This window comes from Leptinotarsa decemlineata, unplaced genomic scaffold (genome assembly GCF_025532065.1).
Source record: "Leptinotarsa decemlineata unplaced genomic scaffold, Ldec_3_MD MMD2_P_RNA_scaffold_11, whole genome shotgun sequence".
Classification (NCBI taxonomy): Eukaryota; Metazoa; Arthropoda; class Insecta; order Coleoptera; family Chrysomelidae; genus Leptinotarsa; species Leptinotarsa decemlineata.
In genome coordinates, this window is record NW_027412525.1 from 7,892,715 (window position 1) to 7,910,193 (window position 17,479).

The 17,479-nt window shown below is 33.3% G+C and overlaps 1 protein-coding gene across 2 annotated transcripts in view; it reads right to left on the minus strand.

The window, feature by feature from the left end:
* Uba2 (Ubiquitin-like activating enzyme 2) overlaps window positions 1-17,479 on the minus strand; it is a 142,515-nt gene that overhangs the window by 91,168 nt on the left and 33,868 nt on the right. For both annotated transcript variants that reach the window (XM_074170792.1, XM_074170787.1), the window contains exon 4: window positions 15,311-15,519. In XM_074170792.1, coding sequence (XP_074026893.1) covers window positions 15,311-15,519 — 209 coding nt within the window. The remainder of the gene's footprint in view (window positions 1-15,310; window positions 15,520-17,479) is intronic.

Here is a 17,479-nt window from a genome sequence, read left to right on the forward strand (position 1 = left end):
GTAGTGAAAGAAATGTTTAAACAAATAACAATACACGACCCGTTTCAACAAAACAATCGAACGTTGTTATTTAACAAAAAATTGATAAGAAGAACTGCTTAAAATTTTTTTTATTTAGGCATACAAGTTACCGAGTGGTCTGTCTAATGTATTATCAACATGGCATTTTTAACTTCAAATTATCTCGAAAACTAATCGTTACAAAAATTTTCTTTTAACAGAGTTGTGAAGGTATTCGAAAGACCTTTAAAACAAGGTGCCACTCGACCTACTTTCCCCATCTAAATAAAGGTCGTCGGACGCACCTCTCTGAGGGGGTGCGTACTACAAAAAATCTGATTAGTCTGAAAGGTGTCCCCCTTCAATTAGAAATCGACGTGTCCGAGCTTTTTTGAAAATCTTACTTTTTATATTCAAAAACGGCTCTGTTAGGTTTTCGTTGTTACACACTGTATATAGAAGAAAATGTAAATGGCGAAATGTATGATCACATGCTAGAAAGATCTATCGAACCTCGGATAGTTCATGAATTAGAGAATCACAGAGACATACACGGCAATTTATCTTTGAAAGAAAATGTATTACATTTTCAACAGAATGGGGAACCTTATTATTTTGTAGTTCCAGTTATTCAATGGTTAGATAATAATTATGCTGATCAATGTATTGGAAGAAGAGATTCTACTGAATGGCCTCTCACATCCCTGGACCTATCTCCTCTAGATTTTTTCCTCTGGGCCACTTACTTAAAATAGGTTGTTTTAAAGACGACGCAATCTGATTCAATGAAGCCACTGAAGGAAAGAATAATCCAAGAATGCTGAGCTATTTTCAGAGAAACATTTGCCAATGTTTCGGAATGACTTTCGGAAATGAAAATTGCGAAAGTTATAAACAATTTAGTGAAAAATAAAAAATGGGTCCAGTTTTTTGGAAATATCTCAAAAACTAATTGGAATTTTCAAAATCGAAAAAAAAAATTCGAAAAGAGGAAGAAATTTCCTATCGAAAAGTCCTGACTACCGGAACTGTAGGACCAATATTTATAATTTTCCCGGAGCTCTGAAATAGAGCTCTAAATCGGGTGTTTAGCCGCGTGTAGGCCGTGCGTGTTTAGGTTAATTTTACAAAAAAAAATTTATAGCATATAAAATATATAAATTGAGGAATGAAAAAATTCAGTCATATACTCAAAAGATAAATTAACAGTAATCTGTCGGTAAAAAATTTTTAATGCAATTATTAGATTTATTATGCTATTGTTAATTAACAATTTTTTATCACTCGATTATCATTATTGCAAGTGTGATATTTTTCAAACTAAAAGTGTGGAATTTTTTTCCTTCCATAGAGTTATGATTATAACGGTAAGGAATTGATTTACTTCCAAAATATTGAAAAATTATTATTTTTCAGTTATTTATTAACCATTTACTGCATTTTTGAATTAAAAAGTTTATTAAATAATCGAAGAACAATTTTTTTTTGATTATTATTATTAGTATATTTTTTTTTCAAATCAGAAGCTACATAAAAATATTTTTTTCATCACCTATTGTTTAAAAATTTGTTATAAACAAATGCGTTTATAACATATTTGAATTTATTTTGGATCCTAATCTTTAATAAAAATTATGATTAAAAAAAAATAGCGTTTCTTGAAAAATTGTGTGCAATGCAAAAAACCGCATTTGTTAATTTACAATTTTTTTACCACTAATTGTCAATATTTCAAAAAAAAAATTTGTAAAAAATTAGAATAATTCGAATGAATAATTTTATAAAAAAAATCAAACTTCAGCTGAATATATTCTTTTATTAATGGAGAAAAAATGAGTCTAGCGATTTTTCATTGTATCTCCATTAGTTTAATGAATATAATAATTTAAATGATGAAAAAATAGATTGATTATAGAGCGCCAAAATTTATAAAATTCGATAAAAAATTAAAAAAATTAAAAAAAAATACAGGGTTGTTTTTCATTCATTAATTGCAACAAGAACAAAAATGAAATGAAAAAATTCATTTGTTTATTACAAATTGTTTATTTATAAAACAATGAAAAATTTTAAAAATTTTAATTTTTTTTTGTTCCAAATAATTGAAAACATTTAAAAACATTTAAAAAAAAATTGTCAACTAGTGGTGAAAATAAAAATATTAACAATAGCGTAATAAATCGAATAATTGCAATAAACATTTTCACCGACAGATTATTGTTAATTTAGCATTTGAGTATTTGCCTGAATTCTTTCATTCCTTGATTTATAAATTTTATATGCCAAATTTTTTTTTTGTAAAAACGGCCCAAACAGGCACGGTTCACGGCGGCCAAACATCCGATTACGATCTCATTTTCAGGGCTTCGGGAAAATTATAAATATTGGTCATACAGTTCCGGGAGTTAAGACTTTATTATAGAAAATTTCTTCCTATTTTCGAATTTGAAAATCTCAATTAGTTTTGAAATAACTAAACCCGTTTTTTATTTTTCACTAAATTGTTTATAACTTTTGCTATTTTCATTTCCGAAAGTTGTCCGTTCCCAAAAACTTTCTAGACGCTATTCCGAATCGAATGACACCTCAACCATAATTTTCGGAGACTGCTGAAGAAAGTTCGGAAAAAAGCACTTCTTGATCAGATTAGTCAAGTTCAAACATAGCTTAACAATCTTTCAACAGCTACAGATTGGGGATGAGAAAAAACAGAGACTCTGTTTTTGCCCATGAAAACACCATAATCATTGGCAGGTTTAGAATTACTGAAACTAGTTCATTGTAGTTGCATAGTAGGTATCTAACTGCAGTAAAACTTAAAGCAGTAGAAAAACAGTGATGAGTGCATCCGATGTTGTTGGGATGATGACAATTTCAACTTCGAGTACGGCATGATTGTTGATCAACAAAATACTAACCATCCAGTATATCGAAAACTGATTCAGGCATTCTACGTATCAAACTCAGATACTAACTCTGACGGTTAAGAATGCGTTAATAATAAATTGTTTTGGTAATAAATGATAAAATTAATTATGAAAAATGTTTCTGTCAATTTGTAGAGAAATGTCAATTATGATTTTCAAAATAGAAAACATTCTCCGAATAATCATTTGAACATTCGAGATATATAAAAAAACGTTCATAAACAATTAAAAATCGTATTTTTTTCTGAATATCATATTATGAAGATAAAAATTTTTTGAATTCCCATACGGTCATACACAATTTATAAACAAATTGCGCTAAAACAGTTTGTTCAACTTACCGAATGTCTTTATTTGATACAGAAACAGGATATAATGATAAATATATAGAAAAATTAAAACAATATGTTATGTTACTAAAAAAAATCATAATGAACAAAATATAATGTTTTTGAACTTTTATAATGTGATCTTGTGGAGCACATTGATAAAAAGAGATTCACGTTCATTACAAGACCAAACACGACTATGATACGATATTTCATCATGGAATCCTAGTGCCTATCTTCCGGCTCCATCATCAGATCAGCTCCAGAGTACCTACCATATTGTCATCAAAATCACATAAAACTGCCAATTTTCATAACGCTACGATCTCTAAAAGATGGTTAAATTAGTTTTCTTAGATTTGACTACATAGTTACATACATACATACAGGTCGACCTAATAAAAGCGTATTAAAAACGAAAAACTCTAGAAAAAATTAAAAAATATTTAGGTCAGTCCTTAAAGAAATATTGAAAAATGCATGACTCGAAAAATCGTATACCATACACGGAAATGAATCTTGACAGGTCTTGATGCCTTCTAGATGGCTATCCTGTGTAGTGTGTATCAGCCAAATGGAATAAATATGACACTGAGTAAATATGACTGTGCTCAACAAAACACTCAGGCACGTCCAATTTTCAACAACCAAATTTTTCAATGCTCAATAACTCAGTTAACGGGAACAACAACTCGACCACGAACTCGGGCTTTGCAACCGTTACCACATCGCCTCTGATAATGTATACCGCAGTAGTAGACGAAACGTCAGGCATAAAAACCTGCAAACCACGCAAACGCTGAAAACAGATTTTACACTGTCATCTACGGCCGTGAATATTTACATTCTTTGGTAATTCATATTATTTATCCTATCGTCTGTCATTTTGGCGTCTTCAACTAGTTTGAATACTTTGAATTCTTGCTGTTTTCTAATGGAAATATACAATGAACTTTTTGTAATTAAAGTTGAACTTTCAATAATCACACCATGCATGTGTCGGTTTCACTTCTCCTATCATTATATTCGGCTCGCTTAAATATCATACAGTGTTAAAATGGAAATATGCCAACCAAGACAAAAATTATCGAATGATATTGAAAATTTCGTTATGGAATAAACTTTTCATGATCAGTCAATATCACTTGGTACCTATGTAAAAATGAAATACATACCGGCTACCTGAAATCCATACGCAATTTGTCGTTGGCACAACGCTTGTTGAAAAACAGATGTGAAGAAATTAAAACCCACTTGCTGCCTACATTTAATGCGGTAAATATTGGCAACGTTGTAAGGATTCCCAATAATCTATTTCATGTATGAAAATATACTTATTGGACTCCCTATTATCAATCAGATGTCTGATGATGGTGTATACTGAGGAGTTCTTATGAATGTTTGACGGACGGACGCTCTACTATCGAATCAATAGTGAACTCAATTTTTTTATGGTGGTAAAAATGTCATGCCAGCCTACAGAAATCAGTTTTCTAGTACTTACCATGAAATATATTCGGTAAATTCTTCAAATTATGATGGACGCCCTATCAGCGCATTCAATGTATGGATGCCATATTGATATCGGGATGTATATATATATATATATATATACATCTCTCTATCAATATTGCGTCTTTACAAATTACGGGTATACTGCATCCCCCAGAACCAATGGAGCTAGAGTAAATCTGATTGAAGTATATTAAAAATCACATAATTTTGGGTGGGGCATGATATCACACAAGTATTTTTCATTGAATCTGGAATATTCATTTCTCTTTCATTTTTTTATCATTCGCCATACCTTGTGACTTTTAACTGTACTAAACATGATTTAATGAATTTTAAAAATAACTTTCAGAATGTTTTTTATTTAGTAATATTAACAATATTAAAATTTTTATGAAAAATAAAATAAATAAAAAAAAACACATAGTTACTTTTATTATACAAAGTATTGAAAAAAAAATTAAAAAAAATTAGTTTATAACAACATTTTTTTTTAAATAAACAATTAAAAAAAAAGAAACAAGTTTTTTCAAAACCAAAAAACATTATAATTTATGATTTAAAAAAACGGTCCCTTAATTTTAATATTTAGTTGCAAAAAACGATTGTTAATTAACAAACGCATTTTTCAGCAACAAAGAAATTTTTTTAAGAAACCATTTTTTTTCTAAAAATCATGATTTTTTTCAATTAACATGATGCAAAAAAATTTTTCGAATTGCTTATAAAAAATGTATTTGTTTATAACAAATTTATTAACAATGGCTGTAAAAAATTGAAAAAATATTATCAATTAGTTTTTAGCCATGAGACATTGAAACAATGAAAAAAAAATTGTAATGGATTTTTAATGAAATTATAATTTTCAATTGTTGATGAAAAAATAGAAAATAACAATTTTTTTATTTTGGCAACGGTAATCTATTTTTTTGCCTATTGAGGATAACTTCACCAAAGGAAAAAATGCCAGGGATTTAGTTTAATAATTATAGGGATTTTTATATTAACTTTCAATTCAGAAAAAGTTATTAATTAACAAATTTATAATTAACGTTAAAATTGGGATACAAATTTTTTGACTGCGGATTATTGTTTATTGATGTATCCCAACATTACATGAATTTTTTCATTTCTTAATATTTACATTTAATATGTTTAAATAATTTTTTTGTTTATATGTCAGAGTGACGAAAGGCGCGCGGAAGCCAGACTATCCGCTTTTGGCTCTATTTTCAGGGTTCTGTAAAAATTATAAATAATCGAGATACAGTTTCGAGAGTCGGGACTTTTTTACGCAAATTCATTGATCTTTTCAAATCTTTTTTCAAATTTCCAAAATTTTGAAAATTTTCCGAGATATTAAGAAAAAACTAAAGCCCCATTTTTTTTCACTTAATTGTTTATAACTTTTGTAATTTTTATCGGCGCGTTCGGACCTTTCCTTAAACTTTCTAGGCAAAAATACGAATCGAATGACACCTTGGTCGTAATTTTTGGACAGGGCTGAAAAATGTCACCAAAAAGAGCTAAATCGAGTACATGTGAACCAGACTACATGTGTAGTGAGGTTGGACGATGTTTTGTGTATTTCAAGGAGTGAATTGTAAATGTATAGGGACGAAAGAGTTATGATTCTGAGTTTGATGAATAAAGATCTACACACGTATTTCTATACCCTAGATTACCTAATATTCTTATTGTCTTTTTTTATTGAATGAAAATAACATTGGCAGCCGAGGATTTTCCCCACAGTAAAATGGCGTAATCCATATGAGACTGAAACAGTGAGAAATAAACTCTTCTCAAAGTTTCGTATTTTGAAATATGCCTGAGGTGTCACAGAAGAAATAATATGCTCGACAGTTTATGTTTTAATTGATTAATATGAGCATTCCAATTCAGTTTAGAGTCTGAAGTTACACCAAGTAGCTTCACATTCTGGTCTAGTTGTTCACACTGACGGGTCGTTGTTCATTGATGTATCCCAACGTTAAATGATTTTTTTCATTGCTTAATATTTACATTTAATATGTTTAAATATTTTTTTTGTTTTTATGTCAGAGTGACGAAAGGCGCGCGGAAGCCAGACTACCCGCTTTTGGCTCTATTTTCAGGGCTCTGTAAAAATTATAAATAATCGAGATACAGTTTCGGAAGCCGGAACTTTTTTTACGCAAATTCATTGATCTTTTCAAATCTTTTTTCAAATTTCCAAAATTTTGAAAATTTTCCGAGATATTAAGAAAAAACAAAAGCCCCATTTTTTAACTTAATTGTTTATAACTTTTGTAATTTTTATCAGCGCGTTTTCGGACCTTTCCTTAAACTTTCTAGGCAAAAATACGAATCGATTTACACCTTGGTCGTAATTTTTGGACAGGGCTGAAAAATGTTACAAAAAAAATACATGTGAACTAGACTAATGCTGACATTCACCATCATAACACTAGAAACTCTGACAAGATCAGACTTCCTAGATATAAGCTTTCTATTTCACAAAAAAATTCTTTAGATTTCAGTCTCAACAATGCACTGCCTCATCAAATCAAAACGATGAGTGTGAATAATTTTAAACAAAACATCAAATCGTATTTGCTGAAATCCAATCCAAGAATGCTATATATATATATATATATTAACAAGAAATGAAAATTAAAAATCATAAGATTTCAAGACAAGTTACTTCACGACGCGACGATTCGATTGTTAGTATCCACAATCGTCTTCGGGTGATAAAAGTTATCATCCGAAGACGATTGTGGATACTAATAATCGAAACGTCGTGAAGTAACTTGGCTTGGAATTTTTCAATTTTTAATTTTCATTTCTTCTTAATAATTTTTTTAATTTTCAACTCGTGTTAATAAATAGTTCAATTTTTTGATTTTCTGTTTGTTGCTTGTATTTTATTTTAATTTCAGTTTATTTACATAATATAATTGTTATTTTTCAGCTAATCTTTTTACAGATTCTTTCAGGTATTTCAAATCAGTTTATATCATATTAGACAATGGAAGTCCGAACTAATAAAATGCGCCACGAGACACGAGAACAGGTGGTTGATACCACCTTCAAACAAAAGCTCAATCAACTGTATACAAATGAAGCCATAAATTCGTTTGACATTCTTGCATTCACTGAAACGTGGCTAAACAATGGCTTTGAAGACGCCGAATTTGTTTTAGAGGATTAAGTTATTAATCATAAAGTCTGATCAGAACTGAAACAGAGGAGGCGGCTCCTTTATTGCTGTTTCCAGAAACGTCCAAAAGATTGTTACCTTCTGTTAATGAAATAGAACAAATGTTTGTATTAGTTGGAATTCCTAGACATAGTTTTATTTTGAGCAGGGTCTATTTTCCACCTCTCTCAGCAACAGACAAATATTCATTGTTTGCCGAAGATTTGGATAGACTAGCAGGAAGATCTGTGGGTATACCATTTTTGATAATGAGTTATTTCAATCTTCCCAAAGCTATATGGTCCCACGATGATTTATGCTCTTCAACCACACCACCTATTGGCTCAAGCAGGTCAGAAATTGAAGCAGTTGATGTTGTTTCTAGTATGAGCGCCTTTTACAATTTATTTCAGTTAAATTACATTTGCAATGACTATGGTTTCATACTTGCTTTTTGAACTTTTATGAACAACATGAAGGAACGGCCATGGAAATTCCTTGTTCCCCTACCTGGCAAACCTGTTCATGAGCAGATTCGAAATGGAAAGCAAAGAAAAATCAAAGTATTTTCCTAGGATTTGGCTAAGGTATGTGGATGATATTTTCGCGATATTCGATACCAAAAATCGAATATTGTGGACTTGTTTCCTTTTTAAATAATAGATGTCCATCAATAAAATTCACGTATGAGTTAGAAAATAAGGGACAACTACCATTTGTTGACGTTTTGGTAATGAAGAGCCAATATAGAGGGTTAGAATACGATATATTTAGAAAACAAACAAGCACGTACAGGTATATTCCTGACAGTTCACATCACTGTGAACAGCACAAACGTGCTGGGTTGAATTTTTTAGTGCATCGTATTTTGACTTTCCCTCTAACACATGACAGGTCACAAAAGAAAAACGTACAATACAGGAAATAGCAGCCACTACCGGTTTCTCGAGGGGTATTGTAGATGACATAATAAGGAAGAAGAAGTTTAGGTTAAGAATGAACGAAATCTCGACTTTCAGAAAAGACAAAAACCAAGATAAATACATCTCAGTTCCATACCACCAATACACGAAGAACTTTGGAAAGATTTTCAAGGAACTAGGTATGAAGGTGGTTTTTAAAACAAGTAATACACTACAGTGCCTTTTGGGAAGTCCAAAAGACAAAGTCGAGAATTCGGAAAAGTCTGGAATTTACGAAATTGAATGTAAGGACTGCAATGCAAAATATTATGGACAGACAAAAAGATCTATTAAAGTAAGATATAAGGAACACAGCACACTTAAAATATGGAAGACCTGAAAAATCAGCAGTGCCCATCATATTTTGCAACAAAACCATTCCATAGACTTCAGTTCATCAAGATTAGTTAGACAAGTCAGCTGTATCTTTATTTCGCTGCTATTCTGACAATACACTTTAACTTAAACTTCAAATGTATATCGCCTTATTAGACAACTTCGAACTGCACTTTCAATTAGACTTTCTCGATTTGCCTGTTGGTAGTGTTTATGTATGGTAATGGAAGTCACTCGAATCCGATAGGGAAGTTTCTCGAAGCAACGCGACATCTAGAACAATCTCGAGGCACAAGTCAAGTTAAGCACGATCTTGGCCAAGTCACAATGATTAGCGGTGGCCGGCGTTATTTTTTTTCAGGGGATGATTTAGAACAGTTTGTTTTTCTTTTTTTCAATTGGGGATTCAATTCCATTTCGAAGTAGTTTGTTTAGGTAAACTTATGCTATCTGATAGTATATTGTTTTGATCATCATTCACTTACAGAAGTTATATTATAAATTCATTTTCACTTTGTAATTTTCACATGTCTGTATCATTATTGTTCACATTCTGGTTTCACAACATATAACCCTACTTTCACATATTTGTATAAGCTTCAGTTTGCTTATTAAACACAACTGATTCTAATACATTTGCATATTTTATGGAAACTGTTACTTTACTCTGCATGTTTTGACAGCCCTTGAACATTTTTATATTTAGTTTCATATCATTAGTTGCAAGATCTTTTACACTTTTGTTGTCACGTGAATTTTATTCACGTGAAGATATTGTAAAATTTTATGTACAAGTAAAGTTCATGACATATTTCCAATAACTCTATAACACGTGAAATATTCATATTTATGAGAATCAAACTCCACCTGTTATTGTCAAATCTACTAGAGTTATCAAGAATTGATTGATTTGATTTTATTCATCTTGAAAAGTTAGAGAAAAATACATACATTTTCATGATTATAGTAGTACTTTCAACGAGTTCTAAAAAAAAACTTTGTTTTTTTATTTTTCAAAAATTTGAGAGAAACCGAAAATAAAAAAAAAATTCCTTTAAATGTATAGAAACCATTGAAAAAATCAAATTATAAGCCAAATACATATTAGTTTTTAAAAGTTTTTTTACCTGCAACAATAATTCAAAAAATATTTGCAAAAATAGAAAATGTCAGGAAAATATAAGAAGTTACTCAAAATACAGATAATTTTGTTGATTTCAGAAAGTTTGATGAAAAGTTACATGTTTTCTGTAAACAAAACAGTTTAGAAAATGTTCAGGTGTGAATGGATTTTGAAATATTTTCTTAGTTCAAATTTTTTTTTCAGGGTTTACTTTTGGTTGTAGTATCTATATAAAAACTTCAAAATCGTGGCATGAGAATAATTCTGAGAACTAATCGTCTCACCCCCATAAGATCTATGTTAGCAACGCTTAATTGGTTCTCAGTCGAAAAAAGATTGTATTATTTCACAATGATTTTTGTATATAAAATATTGAATAACCTGGCTCCTGTTTACTTTCATACATTTATAATATTGAATAGAGACATTCACACTTATAACACTCGGGGTAAAAATGACATTCACATTAGCAGCACTGCTTATCGCAGTACTATGAACTCTTTATTTTTCAAAGGTTTCCAAGAATTTAATAAACTACCAGACTTCATTAAAACATCATCATCGTTGAATTTGTTTAAAAAACAATTGAAAGAACTTATTAAGATGAAATAGATAACGTATTGAAAGCAATTCTTGTAATTTTTGTAATTCTACTAATTCTATTAATTCTATTTTTAAAATTGTGATTTTTGTATATTATTGCTGCATTGTATTTCTTTTTTTTTGTGTTTGTCTAATGTTGTATATATACACCGTTGATTTCATTGGGATATATATGTATATTAGGGTTACCTATTTTGAAATAAAGATCTATCTATCTAATTGGTTATCAGTGACAATTCTAACAAATGATAAATTATGAAACTGAATTCATTACTACGCGGCCTTCTGTCAGTTATTATATCTACAATTCTTTTGAATTTCATTAGTTCCGACTTCCATTGTCTAATATTATATAAAATGATTTGAAATCCCTGAAAGAACCAATATAAATGAAAAATTATAAATAATAACTCAAAATAACAAATATATTAAGCAAAAAAACAAAAAACCCTGAAATGAAATTACAGTGAAATAAAATACAAGTAAAAAAATAGAAAAAATAAAAATAAAATAAAAAATCAAGAGATTCCAAGTCAAGTTATGTCATGAAGTTTCGATTGTTAGTATCACAATCGTCTTCGAGTGATGACTCAGTCATCACCCGAAAATTTGGTCGTTGCAATGTTTTTTAACATGAAGAAACTACTTTTCGAGCCCTGAAGAAGAATTTATTTATATTCGAAACATTGGTAACAAAACAATTGTTTTTTTTAAGAAAATATTGGATCACTAAACTAGTTAACTAATTGGGTTACCGTGTATTGGGCTACCTATCGGGCGCGTCACCAGGTGTGGGATATGGGAACGGCCAGGGGACTGGGGTCCCTGTCCGGAAAGCCAATGTAGCCTTACAGACTGGGTCGCCGGACTCCGTAAGTAGGGTGAGGGGAACTAAAATTCCCCAAAAGCCTTTGCTGGGCCAGCCTACCCAAGCTAAGGTGTAAGGAATCGTGCCGACAGCTGAATGGCCGCAGGGTGATGTGCGGTTACTAACAATCCCCTTGGGAAATAGGGCGAAACCTCATTGTAACCAGCCTTCCTCTGGTAATGCGAGGCTCTGCCAGAGGTGACCAACTCTTTCCTTGTTACTCGTGGGAAAACACATGAATGAAACAAACATAACAAAAACCAATCCCAAGACTGGACAGAAGTGCTCACCTCAATCTATGGCGGTGGCTGGGGATGAACAGAAATGTCCACCTCCAATCTACCACTCGAAAGGAGGCTGAACATAGCAGGTCACCTTGTGATGTAATACAAAGACCAAGGCGTAAGCGCATTTGCGGCGCCTGGTTCCGTCCACGGAGGGAACCCCAAGGTTGAAGAAACCATGCAACGACAGTGATATCGCCGCACCTTCCAAAACCTTCACGGAGGCCGCCGTGAAACACCTCATTGCCATCATAAATGAGACTAACCCGTACGGTAAGGTTACCGCAGAACGGGAGAGTCTCATCAAAAGTCAACTATTGGAATAGCTGAACAAGATCATCTTTTCCGCCTCCAGCAGCAACAGCAAACCGCCCACGTTCAAGTCGTGGACATACTCCGGTGAAATCATCAGAGTGGTCTGCGATGACGACGTGACGCTAGAGTGGCTGAAAACAGCCACAATAAACCGTAAGCCGTGGGAGGGGGCATCAATTGCGATCGTCAGTTTGGTTAAGCTCCCAAAGCTTGCCAAAGACTCGCTCTGGATCCCGGAGGAAGTCCACAAGAAGACACCCGGTGAAAAGGAGAGGGTGCTGGATCAGCTGAGGGCGCAGAACCCTGACCTGACAGTAGCAAGATGGTGCACTTTCCACCATGAGGTGAAGGTGAACCCACAAGGACACCTCTTCGTCTTCGGGATCGGAGACGATGATATGGCTGTCCTCAAGAAGAAATCGATGATTATAAGCTACTCGTTTACCTCATTGACTAAAGTGCAACAAGGAAAGGAGTAGAGGGCACCTCTGGAGACCCTAGGTCCTTGGAAGTCAGCCACCTAAAATGGATATTGACCCCAAGGCCACCATGGGTCCCGAAAAGGCATCGTTCTTTTTAAAAACTATGGAGAGGCTATGTGAGCGGTACATATGAGATGAAGTACTAGTTCACAACCCACTTCATCCAAATCAGCATGCATATACTCCAGGAAGGTCTACTGATTCAGCTCTTCATGATGTGGTTGGCAGAATCGAAAAATTATTGGACAACAAAGAATCGAGCCTGGGTAAACTCATAGATATCGAGGGAGCGTTTGATAAAACAATCTTTCCAACAATTACCTACCCAGCAACTAAACTCCAGGAGTGTACCCCTGGTAGTAGGAGAATCGATACTTGAGATGATCTCTAGTAGAGCAATAAGTATCAATGTAGAAGACATAACAGAGGACTGGTCATAAGGGAATGTCCACAGGGAGGGGTTTCATCACCCCTTCTTTGGAACATAGTTATGGATACCCTGATTAATCACCTCAACAATAATGCATTCTACACAATTGCATATGCAGATGACATAGTTATCTTGCAGACTGGCAAATTTGTGAACACACTGTGCGATAGAGCGCAGGATGGGCTCAAATTAATGAAAACATGGTGTAAGGAACACTCACTGTCGATCAATCTCAAGAAGACTGAGATGGTCCTTTTCACCAGGAAAATAAGTTTATCGGGCTTAAAACCTCCCGAAATCTTCAAAAGCGAACTAAACTTCTCTGAAGAGATGAAATACCTTGGTACTACCCTTGACAAGAAGTTAACATGGAACTCTCATCTACAGAGTAGAGCAAAAAGAGCATATGTGGCTTTCACCCCCTGTGGTCACCTGGATCTACATTGCAATAATAAAACCTATGTTAACGTACAGAGCCATTGCATGGGACTGAAAATTCTACAAGCAACGGCTATCCAAAAAGTATATCAAATACAGAGATTGGCTTGTTTAAACCTCAAAGGAGCCACCAACCGGGGCAATGGAATTAATTATTGGTCTGGCCCCTCTGGACCTGTACGTTAAGGAGGTTGCGTTTAATGGCCATGTTACGATTGCGCACGACTGGTGTAAACCTCGAAGTAGGAATGGGTCAATTGGGGCTAAGCCTATGGCGAGAAGCTCTTTTAGTGCAACCTCTGCCAGTGATGTAATTGAACCCAGGTTTGTGTTTAATTAACCGTACAAAATACAAATAAAACAGAACACAGAGTCAGATGCTACAAATGCAATACGCATATATACTAAAACCAAAGAAGGCTCAGGATGTGGAGTTCACTCCAGATCACTAAGCTTAAGGATTAAGTGTAGAATGGGAAAAAATACCAGCGTGGTTCAAACAGAACTGGCTGGTATCTCAATTGCCGAAGGAGAAATAACCAGGAAAGGAATTATTGGCAAAAACATAACAATCTGCACTGATAGTAGACCAGCCCTATTAGCCTTGAATAGACGTGTTACCTCAGGGATAGTACTAGAGTGCCACCAATATTTAGCCAAAGCCTCAGTAGATAATAACATTATCCTGAGGTGGGTTAAAGGGCACGACAGGAGTAAAGGTAATCGCATTGCCGACTCTTTAGCCAAGGAAGCGGCTGTTCTAAGAATTTTAGGAACCAGTGTCATCTACGGCCTGATGACTTAATAATTGCGGAACTAGCGAAACGTAACACCCATGCTCAATCCCTAAAGAGATGGGATGGAATCAAAGAATGCAATCTTGCCAGGATCACCCTGGGCGACCCTGGGAAGCTAACGCCGATGAAATATCTGGCAATGACCAGGAAAAATCTATGCTTAACAGTAGGATTTCTGACTGGCCACTGTCAACTAAGGAAACACCTCCATAATATGGGGCTATTGGACACACCTCTATGCAGGATGTGTGAACAGGAAGATGAAACTGTTAGGAATGCTATATACAAGTGTCCGGAGTTATCGTCAATAAGAGAGTGTGTGTTCGGCGAGTCTTGGCCTACACCTTCCTATATAAAGGAATGTCTCCTTGTGACCTGTCCACCTTCCTGGAAAGTACAGGATGGACGATGACCTAGGAAGACAACTCCTCATAAGGATTTACAATGGGTCACATGTGGCTTAAGTACTGCGGGCCTACACTCACCCTCCCTATTCCCAAAAGTCAACTGTATTATTGATGCAATAACGCTGCAAAATGTTACCAATACTTTTATTAATATCTTGGCAGTAGGAAAATACTCTGCACCCTGTTTATTATGTACTGATACTTTCTATAAAAGTTATAAATTAGTTTTTATAAAAATTGTAGTGACAAAGCCTTTGGTACAGACTAAGTTCCATACTGCTTAAATTATATTACTGATAAAAAGTCACCACCTTACCCATTTTTAGCAAATATTCAATATCAGTTTTGAAAAATTTATCGAATAGTTGTGCTGGGTCATATTTGATTTCTTGAGCCCACTGGCGAGTTGAAGTTCGCTTAATATTTCCTGTTTCAGTAACACTGTGTTCTCCGTTGACTTTGGCTTCAGGATCTTCAGTGTCAGGAGAAACATCTTGATCCGGATCCTCTTCGCCAAATAACTGACTAGAATAATAATAGTAAATATTATATATAATTTATTTTTAGTTAAAATAATCGGTAGATTAGTAAATTAACTCTGATGAACTGAAACAACAAGTGAGATTAGAAACATGTGTCAGTAAGGATTGTAGATTGTTTTTATCTTTACACTATAAATGATAAATTTATATAGTAAATATTAGAATTAGTAATACTCAGTTGTATCAATAAATTATTCAATACAGAATACTTTCTATTGATCAGAGGATCAGCTTTACATTTCATGGTATCAACTACTTTACAGTATTGTCTTTTACTCTGATCTCTTTCTATGTAGATAGAGTTGAGTATCCATTTCCGTTATTATTTTTACATGTGCTAAATATTAGAATGAGCAAATTATTCACTCAATTCCGATTTGCATTTATACCCGTTCGGTTCAATTATTTTTTGATTTAGTCAAAATGTATTTGTCCAAATGTATATAGTCCAAATGTATAGTCTAAAATTTATTTCAAAAATTATTTGATTTCTCTATGAAGAGATGCATATTATTCAATATTAAAACCTCAGATTTATAAATAGACTAAATTGAAAAGGGTTTATTTTTAGGAGAGATCATTTCAGTGTTATGATCTTCGTTCGAGTTTGAAGGCCATCGTGGTTTGGAACTGTATCCTAACGTTTCGCCAGCACGAGTGGCTAACTTCTTCAGAGGTCTATTCATCCTGATGGTTCACCGATGACTCGTAATTTCTAGTTCGTAAGCTGTATTTATGTTGAAAGGTCCGCCTTTCTAATTGGTGCATTGTTATTGGACGAAGTGTTATTACCTGTTACATTGCGTTGCACTGCTTCTCTGAAAAAGCCAACCACTCATGCTGGCGAAACGTTAGGATACAGTTCCAAACCACGACGGCCTACAAACCCGACCGAAGAACATAACACTGAAAATTTTGGCTGCGAATGCCTCAATCAATTTATAAGAGATTATTTTTTAGGAAAGAAAGGTTTTGGCTTTCTACTTCTCCCTCTTTATACAAAATAATGTGAAAATCATTCAAATAAAGGAAAAAAGAAATTAGTTCCAAAAACGAACTATTCACAAAAGATGTGTAGATCATGCAAAGAAGTAACTTTCAGACACAAACTGGAAGAAAAAGCCTTCTCGAAACCACTACTTTCATAGAAACAATACTTTCCGAAACAACTACTTGTATATGAACATTCAATTATACAAAAAACACTTTTTCCTATTCAGTTTGTACTCTAAACATTCCTTATGGAATTAAAATAGATATCATTCACAGGATTGCTACACAATATAGTTATATGGGACATTAAATTAACAAATATAAATAATGTTTAGAGACAAGAGCAGAGCATATGGACAGAACAATATTAAGCCCAGCTGAACAGATACAAATATAAGTACATGAACATATGCATATTGAGTGAATGTAAATATATAATGCTAACGTAATGAACATTGAATAGCCATTTCGTGTTGATTTCAATAACTTTTGTTTACCCAAAGCTACATGCCTCAATAAGGAAGTCTTTTACTTTCTTTCTTAATTTCTTTTCATTATATATTCGCCTTAAATTAATGGTAAGGTGATTAAATAACTTCTTGCTATTGAAAATAATAGAATTTTGTGTAAGGACTAGAGTAGGGGATGGAAGGGAAATGAAGTAAGACTGACGTGTACAAACTGCAAAAATCAGAGAAGCTTCCGAAAATTCCACAAAAAAAGCTAATTGTCGTAATATTAAACATAAACAGCGGCAACGTTGCGGTGAGCGATCTGCCGCTGATTCGTTATTTGCCAACTTTAGAAATAAAGACGAGATAGTTTCAGCTATAAAATCTATGCAACTTTCTACTAATACAGTGATGAGACGTGTAGAAGTAATGGGCGATGATATTTTTTACAGTTAAGAACTGACTTAGATAACTGTGTTTAGTTTTCACTTCAACTGG